The sequence below is a fragment of the Gallus gallus genome, chromosome 2 (genome assembly GCF_016699485.2).
Source record: "Gallus gallus isolate bGalGal1 chromosome 2, bGalGal1.mat.broiler.GRCg7b, whole genome shotgun sequence".
Classification (NCBI taxonomy): domain Eukaryota; kingdom Metazoa; phylum Chordata; class Aves; order Galliformes; family Phasianidae; genus Gallus; species Gallus gallus.
The window spans coordinates 1,430,426-1,446,239 of NC_052533.1; the positions used below are offsets into that span (position 1 = coordinate 1,430,426).

The window sequence follows — 15,814 nt, forward strand, 5'->3', positions numbered from 1 at the left end:
CTTCCATTTCGGCTGTGCTCTGCTGTTCAGTTGTTAAAGACTGGCTTGACAGATGAAAGGCATAAACTCTACGAGTACGTAGTGAGTGGAGACACGTGGAACATATGGATCCTTTCAGGAAAACATGATAACCTCAAAGCATCTCTGCCTTCAACAAAGAAATGTTTTGTTATAAGCGATCCAAACATGGCTTTGTTTTCTCTGAAAAGACACTGCTAATTAGCGGAGATGACAGGCAGCTTCTATTCTCTCACTGAGGTTGCTCTTTTCTCCTTCTCTTTGTTTTCTGTCTGAGTTTCCTTGTTCCTTGATAACATTTTAAATGTCTGTTAGAATCATAAGCTCAGGTTGGAAAAGACCTTAAGGATCATCAAGTCCAACCACAACCAAACCATACTACTCTAACCATATCCACCATATTTAAAGACATCCAGGGATGGTGACTCAACCACCTTCCTGGAGAGCCCATTCCAGTGCTTAACAACCCTTTCTGTAAAGAAATTTTTCCTGATATCCAAACTAAACCTCCCCTGGTGCAACACGAGGCCATTTCCCATTGTCCTGTCACTGTCACCAGTGAGAAGAGACCAACCCTGTTCTGCTGCAATCACCTTTCAGATATTGGAAGAGAGCAATAAGGTCTCCCCTCAGCCTCCTTTTCCCCAGACTAAACAGCCCCAGTCCCTTCAGTCTCTCCTCATACGCCATATTCTCCAAGCCCTTCCCCAGCCTTGTTGCCTTTCTTCGGACCTGCTGCAGCACCTCAAAGTCCTTTCTGTACTGAGGTGCCCAAAACTGAACACAGTACTCAAGGTGAGTCCTCACTGATGCCGAGTATAGGGCAGCATGACTCCCCTTGTCCTGCTTGCCACACCATTCCTGATCCAAGCCAGGATGCCATTGGCCTTCTTGGCCACCTGGGCACACTGCTGGCTCATGTTCAGCCGACTGTCCATCAGTACACCAAGGTCCCTTTCCATCAGGCAGCTTTCCAGCTACTCCTTCCCAAGCCTGTAGGGTTGCCTGGGGTTATTGTGACCAAAATGCAGGACCGGACACTTGGCTCTATTGAAACTCATTCAGTTTACCTTGGCCCATTGATTCAGTCTATCCAGGTCCCTCTGTAGTGCCTTTCTCCCCTCTGGCAGATCCACACTTCCTCCCAACTTGGTGTTGTCTGTTGATGATGAGCGCTACGTAACAACATAAAATTTTTTATGGGAGAGTATATCAAAGCATTCTGCTGATTGTGGAAGCTTAAATAAGGCTGCAGGAACAGCTGAAGCATAGGACTTCAGTGCTCTCCCTACATCCAGCAGTCTGCATCTCTGTACTGCCTGAGCAAGACTTGAATGTCTGCAAAGAAAAGAATGAAACCAGGGCTGCTCACCTTACACTCTATTTATTGTCAGTAGTTTCGGCTGTGATTTACTTCTCACTAAGGAAGACGCCAAAAATTGAAGGGTAAATCACACTCTTCTGTCCTTTGATTATAGATTGAATCTAAATCTTCTTCTTCCCATAGGATAGAAGTTAGGCATGGTGGGTTTTGTATGTTTTGAATCCTTTGATGGACTTTGCATCCATCCATCCATTTATATGCTATGAACTCTAGTGGACATTCAACATGGACGATATGAAGCTTCGGAGAATTCAGCAACTTAACAATAAGCATGTGAAGAGACATTTCCTATTGTTTCCTTGTGTTCTGCCTCTGCAGGCTTGGCAATTACAACATGAAAGCTTTTGCAATCTGTACATGCTGAAGTGTATAGGAACTATGAAGTTCTTATATTGAGACAGCTCCCAGGCACTCCTTTCAGACATGGACAGCTGTGTGACCAAAAAAATTTCCCTATCTTTGTTGAGGTTCAGGGGATGATGTAGTAAAAGCTGTTATGTTCTTGAGAGATCGCAGAGATCTGGGATGGTATATATTTTCCTGGCCCTTGGGAGCCCTTAAGACAGAATGTGTTTTGCTTTGAAGATAAACAACTCTAATATGGTTGTGCTTGGTGTATCCCATGGGACAGAGAGCTTAAATTTATTACTGGGACTTTGGAGGTGGAACTGTGTAGCAATAGCAGTTCTTTCCAATGGCGAGGAAGGCTTTCCATTAGGGATTCATTATGGAATCCTCTCTTTGAGGTAGGATTGGTAACTGTTATAATGCCAAAAGTCTGCCAGTGGGTCCCTGCCTCTTAGCATACACAAGAGCACAACAAAGTGTAACCAAACTTGGGTTATGTATGCTGTGGGATGTGTTGTAAGCATGCATTCGGTGTGTGCTGGTTATTTGATGCATTAGTGACCCAAACCATTCCCTCCATTCCATTCCATCTCTTGGGTTGCGAGGGAAGTAAAGGCAATCTGTGTGGATTGGATTCCAAAAATAAATTGAAACAGATTGGATTCAGGTGTTGTTTTCCCTACTTGCTTGTTTCTGTTTATCACTTGGCAGGTACACACCACTCCCTAAGTAATCCTCCAGTATCTACAGTGAAGAAAATGGGATGGGAAATACAGAACAGCCAAGTAGCTTGCAGTCAGCTGTGTTGACCTACCCCATCTTCAACTAGTGTGTGGATTTTCATGAGACTTTCCGCAGAGTTTGATTGGAACTTTAGCAGTACCCCTGTGAAATGGTCTAATGAAACCCGAGATTGTGTTTCCCCTGAATTGATATCCCTTGGCCACTTTCTGCAGCAGGAATGAAATCTTTTATTGATTTCTGAGAATGGGTCCCATTTTCAGTTTGTTGCTGCTTTGGGATTGCCTGCATTCTGTTGGCCACAATGTTCCTCTTGTACATTCATTTATCTTTTTATTTTTTTTTTCCTTTTTTTTCTTCATTTCTTTCTTTCTTTTTTTTTTTTTTTTTTTTTAATTGTAGTGGGCTGCCTTAGAGCCTTAGAGATAGAAAAGAAGTTTTGGATCAAGTCATTTCAGTTGCATTGGCATTGCATTTTGCTCTTGGCAAGCAAGCTGCCTTGTATTCATTGGAAAGAAAGGAAGAAGGAAGCATTAAAGAATGGACGGGGTGAAAGACTGGGAGCAAGAACTTTAATTTAGTTTAGGGTCCTGAGTGAGGTTAATGGATTGTGTGAGACTCATAAGAGAGTGGCAGAAGATCAAACAGAGCCTCAAATGATTTCTGATTCCTCTTTACATTATTTCTTTATTTAGAGGTAACTTCACTTCTGCTTTATATGAGGAAGAAATGCAATAAAACAAAGCAAACACATTGCAGATTGCACTTTGATAGAGAGCAGTGTTAAAAACAGTCTTATGAACACTCTCAAGCTTTCTGTCTAGAACAAACAAATAAACATCAAGGAGCTTGTTGCAGTTTCCTCTCATCTATTAAAGATGTTTTTATTACTTTCTTCTTTCTGGAAGGGAACATCAAAACTTCCTTATGTCTCTTCACAAACTCTCCAGCTATTTTGCATTTATAACTGCTCTTTCACCACGTTTTTTTTTCTCCCATTTCAGGTTACAGCAACACATTCCAACTGCATAATTAAAAAGGAGCAAGAAACCTGTCTGGAGAAAATACGGAGGGCAGCTGCCCTGAACCCTCTTAATGACTCTACTCCAGGTGAGGTTCAACTTGGGTTATGCCATATGCATTGATGCGAGGGTTTCTAGAGCTTTCCTGTTATGCCTGCAGGGTTTTCCAGCAATGTCATTGCAAACATCTTTCTGGAAAAAGTGCCGTCACTGCAGTTGCTGGAGCTTAAAGAGACACTGTAAGGACAGGGAAAAAATCAATCACTGGGGACATACTACGTCGATAGGTGGTTATGATCAGAGGTCAGGGATTTGCTTCCATACATTAGGTGATGCAGTGACATATATCTACCAAATGAAACCATAATGACAACAGCAACAAGAATCAGTGTGCATTGGAAGGAAATGTCTTGATAGGATGTTGGGGCTGCTGGGGATTAAGCTGTAAGTGCTTCACGTGCTCTACAGCAACAATTGCTCATTCCCCCTCATCACCTCAGTAATAATTTCTGCCTCTCTATCACACAATCTGAAGACCTTTACAGGGATGAATGTCGTGGTGACTGTAATCTTGATACAGATTGCTAAGAAACTGAGGCAGCAAGTAAAGAAATTAATGGTTTAATATCCTGTCTCTTTTCCCACTGACTGCAGCAGGAGCTGCTGATGGCCAGCACCAATGAGGGAAGGGCAAAGAATGACAAAGCAGCTAATTGGAAATCAGGGCCTATTTTCTGAGTCGTGTCCAAACCGCTTCTGCTGTGACTTGAATGGGTAAAACTGCTGAGAACTGCAGATAAAACATGCTGTGTGTGTGTCATAAAAGAGGGGAGATCTCTCTTCTCTTTTCCTGGCCAGATATTTTAGCAAGAGGGGGTATGATGCAGATAATAGAATCATAGAATCGCTCAGGTTGGAAAAGACTTTCAAGATCATCAGGTCCAACCACAACCTAACCATACTACCCTGACTCTAACAACCCTCTGCTAAATCATGTCCCTGAGCACCACATCCAAATGTTTTTTAAACACATCCAGGGATGGTGACTCAACCATGATGAATGTGTTACTGGAGCTTCCCCTGCAGCAAGGCACTGTAGCTGCTCAGAGTATGTCCATTAGAGTTTTCCTGTTTAGCACGTTCTTAAGCTCAGTTTTGTTCTGTTTCCCAGCTTTAGACAAATGAACCAGATGGTTTGGTGGGAAGGAGGAAAAGATGTATTTGGATGTTTCATTCCAGCCCAGGGAATGTGTTTTTGAGACCCTTTTTGTCCATTGCTGAAGAGTTGTTCCTCAGCCCAGTAGTGGCACAAGCAAAAACAAAAGGGAAATTAACAGTTTCTTCTCCACAGAATGATATCATAACTAATAATGAGCCCTACTTTTAATGATTATGTGGCAACTATTATATGGGTTCAAGAATTCATGGATTTTCCAGGGTCAAAACAGACCATTTTATCATGTAGTTGTTCTTTGTAACTGACATCCAGAATAACCCTCTGCTTTTTGGTAACCAAGGTACTAATCGGATCAAACTCTGAGTCCTACCTATTTCAAATTCAAAGTGCACAGCTCAGAAATAGAGGAGGTCGAGTGCCATTGGGAAGCCTTTCGCATCTTAGTGTGATGAAAATGTATCATCCACACGGGCAGGGAAAGATTACATCCTTTCAAGCACTCCCTCAGCAAAACAAGTAATGCTCTTTATTTTGTTCCCCATCTATTTTTTGGCTCCATCAACTTTTCCCAGGTTTACTGTGCTTTGGTATTCTGGAGCATGTGTCATGTGAAGAGGGGCTCTTCGCTCATTGCTTCACATTTTGTCTTCTCTCTTAAATAATACATGAAGGTAAACAGGTGATGCCTCTGCAGTGGGAAGAGAACTGTTGCATACACAAGGGCAATGAATTTGAGTTTCATAAGTTTGCCCAGACACCTTTTTTGTTGTTGACAACTTCCTGAGGCAAAGAATGCTACCGTATACAGGACTTTAGGAAAAGAAACCACATTTCATCTGAGATGTTTGCTTTCCAGTGAACAATTCTGGCCTTTTTTCTCACTTGCAAGCCATTTCTTTCAAGGGATCTTCTTTGCTGCCATTTCTTTGTAACTTTATTAGTCCTCGTGGATGTGTTTTACATGTATTTCATTTCACCTTCAGTGCTGGTACTGTAACATCCCACTCTATCCCCTCTAAGCCCTCACCTTCAAGACTTGCTTTTAAAGTCCGATCTTTATTTTAAGCCATATCCTGCCACTCTCATTTCCAGCAAGGCTATATCTCCATTATTGAAGGATGGGACATCAGCAGACCTGTTTTTTCAATAACTTTGACATACTGCTTACTCTGTTTAGAAGAATACCTTGCTGGTGACTGCTGGCAAGTGATGTACCAATATGACATGCTCCCCCCACAGTGAATTAATGCATTGCAATATTTGGGAAGCACCCAATTCCAAAGCATTTTTGCTTCCAGTCTTAGTGGAATGGAGTGCTACTCACCATAGTCGAACCTGTCTTGAAAGTCACCAAGCATTTATGATGGCAGGTACTGTGGTTTATCCTCCAAATGAGCTAAACTATACTACCTTGCTCTGAAAGTAGTATAGCTCCATATTCTTCTGGTACATGTGATAAAAAGTCAAATAACTGCATGTAAAACACAAACCCAAACTGTCTGTGTAATCTATACTTCTACAGAATCTAGAACAATTATATCACAGAGCGCTGTTTAGTGGGCTGGGGTTGGGTTGTTGGTTGGACTAGATGATCTTAGAAGTCTTTTCCAACGTGGATGATTCTATGATTCTGTGATTCTACAGATCCTACTACATAGGGTAAAAATTAATGATACTAATAGTAGATTCTGTGGTCCATTTTTCTGCAGCGATGTTTCATATAGCTAAAAGTGCTGCATGAAAGGTGATGCACTTCGAAGTTAGAAGTGGAAGAACACATTATGGGTTCCTACATTTCGCAATAACTCCAACCTCCTGCCTTTACTTCACCCCTTGCTGTGTTCAGCATCTGTGAATGCAGACATAAACTAAATGGTTCCCCGTAGCTCGTCTGGATGAGGTCCAGCAGAACACAGTCTTGAAGCTACAACTGTAACCACGGGTCTTGAAGAGCAAGGCTGGTGCTCTATTAGAGAAAACAGCCAGCCCTAGATTATCAGGGCTCTGATGTTTTCCCCTTTTTCTCCCACTCTGCTTCTCATGCCCAGCTGTTATGCTCATTACCGTTTTATCTTTCACAGTACTGTTTTCCCTCCCTCTGCTGCTGGGCTCTGCCTGCAATGCTTCAGAAGCTGATTGCTTTGAGATTTTCTGTGTTGGGTTTTTTTTTTTTTTTTCTGTTACTTTATGTTGACTGTTTCCTCTTAAATGCTTTAAATTCTTCAGATGCCTTTATATGAAAAGAAATAAGGAGCATGCGATGACCCTATGTGTACAAACCTGTCCAGCCATCACCTACAAAGTATACTTGAGAAAGAGAATTTGAAGAAAATGAGATCTCAGCAGGACCCAGAATCTGACTCCTTTGCTCTAGAGAGGGAATTAAAGTGATAAGGACAAATAATGAAAGCCAAAAGCTGAAAAGAAAGGAGGAAGGGGAATGATTCCCCAGCTTCTCCAGGTGGAGGGACAAGACTACGTCTTATATCAGTATTTTCGGTCTCCTTTTGTTCCAGTTTTAGTCTCTGTTTTATTTTTGAGCTGCACAAGTTTCTGCTGGACCCTCTTGTAGCTGTCAGCGGTCCTCAGTGGACTTTCTGCCATGTAGAAACTGATAAAGAATTGATCCATATGCGGTCTTATAAAATATGTATGTGCTTTGTTTTGTTGTGTTTTTATATCTCTTTCTATTTGATTTTTATTTTTTTCCTCCATGTTGTTGAGCTGTTGTCAGCCCTGAGGTCTGGTGTGGTACAGGAGTTACTCAGATGCTGGGTGAAGGTTTCCAGGGTCATGTCAGCTGTACCCTGGGCTGAATCAACAGAGGGGCAGAAGTGGGCAGGGAGGAGATTGTCCCCCTCTGCTCTGCCTTCATGAGGCCCCATCTGCAGCACTGAGTTCAGGTCTGGGGCCCCAACCCAGAAAGATGTGGAGCTGTTGGAGAGAGTCCAGAGGAGGCCACGAAGATGCTCAGAGAGTGGAGCACCTCTGCTATGAGGACAGAGTGAGGGAGCTGGGGGTGTTCAGCCTGGGGAAGAGAAGGCTCCAGGGAGGACTTTCCTGTGGCCTTCCATGGAGGCTTATAGGGGCTTGTTAAGAAATACAGAGAAAAAACAGAAATATGTCTTTTAAGAAGACATACAGTGGTTGTTTTAAATGGAAAGTGGGATTTAGGCTAGACATAGGGAGTCCTAGAATCATAGAATGGCCTGGGTTGAAAAGGACCACAGTGATCATCTATTTTTAACCCCCCCTGCTATGTGCGGGGTCGTCAACCACCAGACCAGGATGCCCAGAGCCACATCCAGCCTGGCCTTGGATGCCAGAGGGTGATATCGGTGATGCACTGGCACAGGTTGCCCAAGGAGGTTGTGGATGCCCCATCCCTGCAGATATTTAAGGCCAGGCTGGATGTCGCTCTGGGCAGCCTGGTCTGCTGGTTGGTGGTCATGCCTGTGGCAGGGGGGTTGAAACTCAATGATCATTGTGGTCCTTTTCTACCCAGGCCATTCTGTGATTCTATGATTCTGTGGTTTATAGAGCCTAAAATGTATTATCCTGGGATGAGCCAAGGTGTGATACAGCACAACATTTTGAATAAAAAGAAACAGACGTGATGAGGTCTCATTGGTGATTAAGTGATTCATGACTCACTGCCAAATTAATCTTGATCTTGTAGTCCTAGCTAGGTAGTCTCATTCCCTCTTGTCCTTCTTCTGGAATAATTTGAAGGGCAATAGCATTGCCAGGCAAGTCAAGTAGTACAAATGGAATAAGTACATGTAGAGATACAGTGTCTACAATTGCTAAGAGGAATCCTATCAGCAAGTACCCCTGTGATACAGATTAACAAAAGAGAAACTGATAAAGGCACCAAAGGGTAGAAGGTGGTAATTAAAAGATAATGGTGGTAATTTAGGGAGAGAGGAAACCACTATGGACTTTGAAAAGTGTTTCCATCTTTATATGACCATCATGTATCAGTTTTAGGTTTTCATTCCCGTCCATGGCTCCTCAGCCTCCTGTTCTTTTTGGGCCTTTTAGTTATTTGCTCTTGTTCCCCTTGCCACCCCTGGGAAGGTGTTGTTTCACTGTGTGCCTGTGCACGCGTGCACGTGTCTCCCTTGTTGATGCAGCTGTGCACAAAGACTAGATTTGTTCTTCTCTCACCCAGCTTTTAAATCTATTGAATTGCCACGGCAGAGAGGGTATGGTTCAGAATGTGTCTCTACCCCTAAATGTTTTCTACCTGTCTCCTGTTGTAACCAAGATACCGACACTGATAGCTTTGATCTACCTGAATGGGCCCATCTTAGGTCAAAGATGCTTTTCTGTGCTGATGGATCTATCCATGTGACACTGCAGAGTCTCTTCTAATATGCTCGAGTAGAAACAAGGAGTTTCAGGATAGAATATAGAGACCATGCTATACTTGGGATAGAATCCATGTCCATTTCAGATATCTGTCCTGCATAGATAAACAAGACACCTGTGCAACTATCAGTATCTGAGCTGTGATCAAGCCTTACTCTTTCTTAGGGAAATAGAAGAGAAACGGATTCACCGATCTTTGTTTTCCAACCATTGTCTGCTTCTTTGGCTCCTTGCTGAATGCTTTTGTGTCTGTCAGCAGGCTTCAGAGATATCTGATCGTTAGATGCAATGGATGGATTCGTGTCACCTAAGTATAGTTGTCTGAAGTAGAAACCAGTTAATGCTAGTTATTTAGAGTCTGCTTATAGTCAGTAGATGAAGACAGGTGCTTTGAAGTCACACTTAAAAGTACTAACAAACTTGCCTTATTTTATACACCCATCTTATCTTGTGAAGATTGTGTGTGGAAGTGCCAATTTCTCTCCACTGCCTATTAAACCAATAATTACAGGACATCTGAAGTTAGGTGGTATGAATCATACTGATTATAATACAGCAGTGTTGGAATTAACAGAATCTTTGCCGTCTGGGCATGAGGCAATCTTCAGAGCCTTGTTCTCAAATGGAGAAGCAGCAGCCATGGGGGATAGTATCATGGAATCATAGAATCACAGAATGGCTTGGGTTGGAAGGGACCTCAAGGATCATTAAGCTCCAACCCCCCTGCCACAGGCAGGGCCACCAACCTCCCCATTTCATACCAGCCCAGGCTGCCCAGGGCCCCATCCAACCTGGCCTTGAACACCTCCAGGGATGGACGGGGCATCCACAGCCTCTCTGGGCAGCTGTTCCAGCACCTCCCCACTCTCATAGCAAACAACTTCCCCCTCACATCCAACCTCAATCTGCCCTCCTTCAACTTCAATTCAGATGAGTAGAGAAGGAAAGGACGTGTGTTGGAATTTGATGCTTGCCATTCTGAGAATACTAGTAATTACAAAATGTATATGAGCTACTACCCCCATCCCATAAAATACTTAGAGTAACAATTCCTCCTGTCTTCTTTCAAGCTGTCCCTTTTGTAATCCTCAGAACTGCTAGGAAGTCCTTCTTTAATGACAGAGGAACACAGAGTCATTAAGGTTGGAAATGACCTCTTAAGGTCATATCATCCAATGCTCCTCCTACCTACAAAAGTAGAAGGCGGAATGGATTTTGTCTAGGCAATTTGGGAAGATATTAGCCCTGATAAGACTGATTTCTGGGAGCAGGACTAAATAGAAATATTTATCTGCAAACAGTTTGTTCATTAAAAATGGTAGGTTCCAGTGACACATTTGAAGAATTTCTGGTGAAAAATTAAGGAAAATAAGTGTTTCAGAACACTTGTTTCAGGAATATCGGAAATATAGCTAACTAAATTTAAATAACGTTAAAAAAAAAAAGAGACACTAAAGCTAAAAATAGAAAGCTAAAAAGAAAAGCTCCCGTCTGCCTTCTCAATGCTTTATGTTTCTTATTAACCAAAAAGAAAGGAAAAACTCCTACCACATAGATAAAATGTTTTTTTTTTAAATTTATTTCCAACTTTTTTCTGTAACTATCGAAGCAAAATATCATTTATTTGTGCAGCTCTGCTTGTGAGTTCCATGTTTCTATGGTGACAGTTCATTAAACCACACTGCATCTCTTTCTCTTTTGTCCAAAGTTCGATGGTGCCATGAAGTCTGATCTTACCTTCCACTACTCAGCACACACAGTGTACCATGTGGAGCTGATCAAGTGTAAATAGGGGGAGTTTCTTTAGGGCATACCTATCAATAAGTGATGGTTTACCCCATATACTTTTATTTTTATTTTTTTAAATATTATAATATTCAGATGAAAATTACAGAAGATCCATTGGCAGTGTTTTTTTCTCATGTGGGCTGGGTAGATTGGAGGATTGCTCATATTCACGTCTCCCCAGGCTGTAATTGTAAGCATTACGTATAATTGCAGCCGTGGTAGACCAAGTCACTGCAGTTAAAAAATGAGCAGTGAATATCAGTAAATCATATGCAATGAAACAGGTGGTGGTCTTTCCTGTACTATTCTATCTATTGGTACCTTTCATTTCATGGACATCTGGAAGCTGTGACTTGCAATTACTTAAGCTTTTAATGTCTAACCTAGTGGTGTAGCAACACAGGGGAGAATTAATCTGAATTATAACTGAATGACCATCCATGATTTTTAGTATGATTTTCATCAGATCTTGGCAGCTCCTTTTAGGCTATGTATCAGTAAGAGAGGGAATTTGATTCTTGCTTGAATCAATGGCATGGTTGACTTATTTCTAGGATCTGTGTTTCTAGAGATGGAACACAGGTTCTGCTGGTGGATATTCAATTTCTCTGCACTGGCCGTGACTGCATTTCAGAGGACTCTTGAATGAACCCTGGATTTTGCTTGTTTATTTCACTGTGGTTTCCATTAAGTTCCTGAAGCAAGAGAAGCGCAGAATTACTTTGGAGATTCTTAGGACCATTACCCATAGACACCTTCATTTTATCCCTGGAATTGGTTTTAGAATATCGTTAAATATCTGGACTTCAAAGATGATAATGGAAACTGAGGCAGTGGGGAGAGGGTTTAATGTATAGAGATAGATATCCAGTGTCAGATAAGGTGCTTTGGGTACCTGAGAAACCCACACAGGACTGGAAGATGTGGCATAGACCTACAGGAGTGACAATTTTAAAGCAGAAGCAGGAGATAATGAGGTTCAGGTGGCTCTCATTACCTGCAGTGAGCCAGCCAAAGCCTACCTCATTTCACATACATTAATCTACGTTTAGATTTCTTAGTCTGTGAGCTTGAAGAGCTGTAGTTCTCAACGCAGTTCAATGGAAATAGATGCACATTTCCAGAGAGCCAGTCACGTTTCTTAGGAGAGTCCTCTAACAAAGTAAGAGCAGGGTTTTGTGCATTCATTTGTTTCTTTGTTTTGTTTTCTGAACGGTGTTAATCAACCTATTAAAAAAAAAAAAAAAAAAAAAAAGGAAAACAAACACCTGCTTATGTATTTGCATCGATTGCAGCGACATAGAAAAAACAGATTACTAAGGCATCATTATAAGCACTGGTTAACGGGGAACACAATTAGTTGTTTTTAACAGAGAAGCTACCAGAATATTGTACACTTGTCTGCAGAGTTTGGCCATATCAGCTGAGTTAACCAGAGATAAGAAATTTCTGAGCTCTTCTTGAGCTTATAGAAGCCGGAAGGATGTAAAGGACACTGCTTCATATGCAGGCAGATAATAAAGACAAAACACAGATATTGGTTATTTCTGTAACTCCTTAGATTTGAGCTTGTGTTGCTAATGAATTAATGAAGTACGGTCAAGAAATATAATAGGATCTATCAATACAGACTGGAATTAGTCTTAGCTGTTCTGAGGATGTGTTTCTTCTCACTGGTACAACGAAGGATCTTTAGTAGACCTGCAGATTCCCTTCCCACCCTGAAATAATCCCACACATGTCCTGTTGATAGTAATGATGGACCCTTGTTCCTTTTTGTGGCTTGGTGTTGAGAAGGTAATAGAGGCCTTGGAGCAGAAACCCAATGGAGTGCTGTTTTTTCATTGGCTGACAGGGCTATGAATTCGTAGAACACCCAGTGCTTCTCAAGGAGAACCATATGGAATGGTGCTCCAACTTGTGACCTGCTTCAGGAAAGCTTGACCCGGCTCCCCCTTTTATCTTACACGTGAATATTATGGTCTGCCAGTCATCTTTTTGAATGAGATGGCAGTGATGGTCATCAACTATCCTGCAGCATCCATTTCCACCTGGACTGAAAAGACCTAGCAGTGGCACAGCCCAGAAAATGAACTGATTGTTTGGGACACAGTGGGAGGTGTGTGAGCATGCCATAAAGGTGGCATTGTTTGAACTCCCTTTGTTATTTTTTCTGTAGCTTGCTATGAAGATGAGAACACTATCAGAGCAGATTTCTATGCCATAGGTATTTTTATCTCGGCTGTTGTCCCAAAGCTGCCTTCAGTCAATGGACAAAAGTTGGCTTTTTGAGGGAATGAGTCATCAGACCTATTTCAGATGTCTACTTTCAGATGATTGTTCTCTGGGATTACCTCTTTCTGACTACTACTAAAAAAAAATTGGCGGCCATTCAAATGTAGATGTTGGCAATTGGTCAGATGGGTCTCACTCTGGAAAGCACATTTGGCAGTCTTTATGGCTAGCACTAAGTTCAGTGGCTTTTAGTAGAGAACTTCAATGTGAAGATTTCTTTAAGTTCTTAAGAACAACTTCCTTTTCACATTCTGAATATTTAGAATCACTCCTTTTGGGGTCTCTGTGTATCTTTTGTAGGATCATTCGGAAAGCTGTAATCGTGGGCCAAGTGCTGGACCAAAGATTTAGACTGTTCTTTACTATCAAATGGTTTTGTGGGTTTTTTTTTTTCACTTAGCACTTCATCAAACACTTAATATTCTAACATAGGTGGCCGATGACTAAATTCACCCAACTGTACAATTTCATTTCTTTCAGCTCATTCTGAGATATATCTGCTTCCTCTTAATATAACTCCCTTACAAACTTAAGCCAAGAACTTCATTATGTAAAACTGCCTACTCAATAATATATGTAATTGAATAAGTGTAATAATTTGGACTGCTGACAGGTTCTGCATATTGATTTTTCCTCAGCAAAATAAGACTGAAGGGCAGTGAGTTAAATCATTCTCAGACAAATAAGCAAGCTACAGCAGTATAACGAGTTATTAACAACTCCATCTGCTAAGCAGTAAGAAAATATCTGCATGTTCTCCTCCAACCATGGCAAAAATGACATAATTCAGTTTTACTTGCAAAAGTAAAAATAAAAAATAAAAATACCTTAAATAATAATGTTGTGAGCCCTTGCTCTGTATGTATGCCTTATTTCTTCTGTTTGTATTTCTTCTTCATTGTAGACTTAAGCTATGCCCTTTTGTTGAGAATTGCAATGGGTCATATCTCAATTTCCTATATAGGATGTTGAACAGAGATAAAATGTGGAGATGGTCCTCTAGCAACTGTTTAACTTCACTGTCTTTCCATCACTGAAGGAGCTATGCAGTAGGAACTGCATGTCCTATATGCATTATATATTTTTTAGCTTCTGAGCTAGGGAGAATGTGGGTGGGAAAAGGGAGATCCTTGGCTTTGCCTGTGGGCAGACTCTGAATGTGTGTGGTAACTCTTGCTCCTGCCAAAAGGGAGGAAAAGAGAATGTGCATTTCCTTCCCCAAATTCCTCTTGCAAAAGAGAAGGAATAAGAAAGGAAAATTGGAAATATCTCAATTTTACATTGTTTTCCATCCATCCTTTTGGGAGACTGAAGAACTCTTCTCACATATTTCATTTCTGGGGTCATACAGCGTAACATGTGCTTCATCCTAGAGAGAAGAATTTTGTATGTTGTACCAGAAGAGACACAGATTTGGCCTGTGTTGTTTTTATGCTTTTCAGCTTGAGATACTACTGTCTAATATGAATTCTACCATAAAAATTCAGTGATGCAACACTTCCACAACAAGCTCTAGAGGCTAAACTCAGCTTGTATTTTCTGGCTGAAAACCAACATGTAGGTTCTTTAATAAGAGAGTGGGAAATGAATCGAAGAAATTGATGTGAAGGGACTTAACAGCAGAAGTTTTATTAACATTAAGCAGAAATTCATTGGCAGTGCTGGGATAGCATTGGGATAACACTCCAAAAATGCACCCCCAATTGATCGTTTGTGAACATATTACATTTTCATATGTATAACATATTCGTTACATTTCCAAAATCATTATTGTGTCCACTCCCAATGATTGCCCAACAGATATAGCCTTATTTGGTGGTATTGATGTCATCTAGCATTCTTCTAGCACCTTGATGGTTCATTGTTGGTTCTTGGTGGTCACCTCCAACACAACAGTCTCTATCTTTAACCCACTGATTCACCTTCCACAGTTGGCTCATCTCTATGTGAGATGCCATGCAAAGACTCCTTTTGTCCCAGAGGTTGCTGTAGAATGCAGGGATAACATGCAGAAGTCTCTGCACACACAGATAAGGAAAACAAAGGGAAATATCTTGATGTTGTCTGTCACATTTTAGACAAATTCCTCCTGATGTGTGGATCCTGGCTTCTTTTGATGTTGATAAGTGATAAGGACTCCACAGAACTGGTGCACAGTTTTTCCATTGCTGTTTCTTTTGCCTTTTTAAAGCAGAACAGTCTTAGAACATGCCTCCCCATCTACAATGCTACATCACAATTATCATCCACAACATCTAAAGGCTTCTATGGTGTTGCAGGCAAACGTTAATCATATTATACAACAATTCAGTTGCTATGCTTACAAGGATATATTATCACAATATTTTGTGTAATTAGTTCTTCAAATCAGAGGGGGAGGGAGATTCTACAGTCCTATCTCCATCTTTGATGTGTATTTTAATTAAATCTGTTAATTTGAGACATTTCAGAAGTAGGATAATATTCATTCTCTCCTACTGATGTGTGATTTTTTTCCATTTCAGATTTATGAGAATATCAAAAGTTAAGGTCCAATTCTAATTATTGCTTGTTTTTCTTTAGTTTTTGAGGGTATACCTTACTCTTGCAAGATAGTAGGAAAGGATTAGAGTTTAGTAAAGTTATCATCCAGACTTCACACTGACCTCAGTTAAAATAAGTATTCTC

General features: G+C 41.1%; 1 protein-coding gene across 19 annotated transcripts in view; it reads left to right on the plus strand.

Annotated features, from left to right (window-relative positions):
- Positions 1-15,814, plus strand: part of ADCYAP1R1 (ADCYAP receptor type I) — a 137,042-nt gene that overhangs the window by 49,057 nt on the left and 72,171 nt on the right. For all 19 annotated transcript variants that reach the window (XR_006935203.1, XR_006935204.1, NM_001398247.1 and 16 more), the window contains one exon: positions 3,496-3,601. Coding sequence is in view for 17 of the 19 variants with exons in the window: in NM_001398247.1 (NP_001385176.1) it covers positions 3,496-3,601 (106 nt within the window). In the remaining 2 variants the exon portion in view is untranslated. The remainder of the gene's footprint in view (positions 1-3,495; positions 3,602-15,814) is intronic.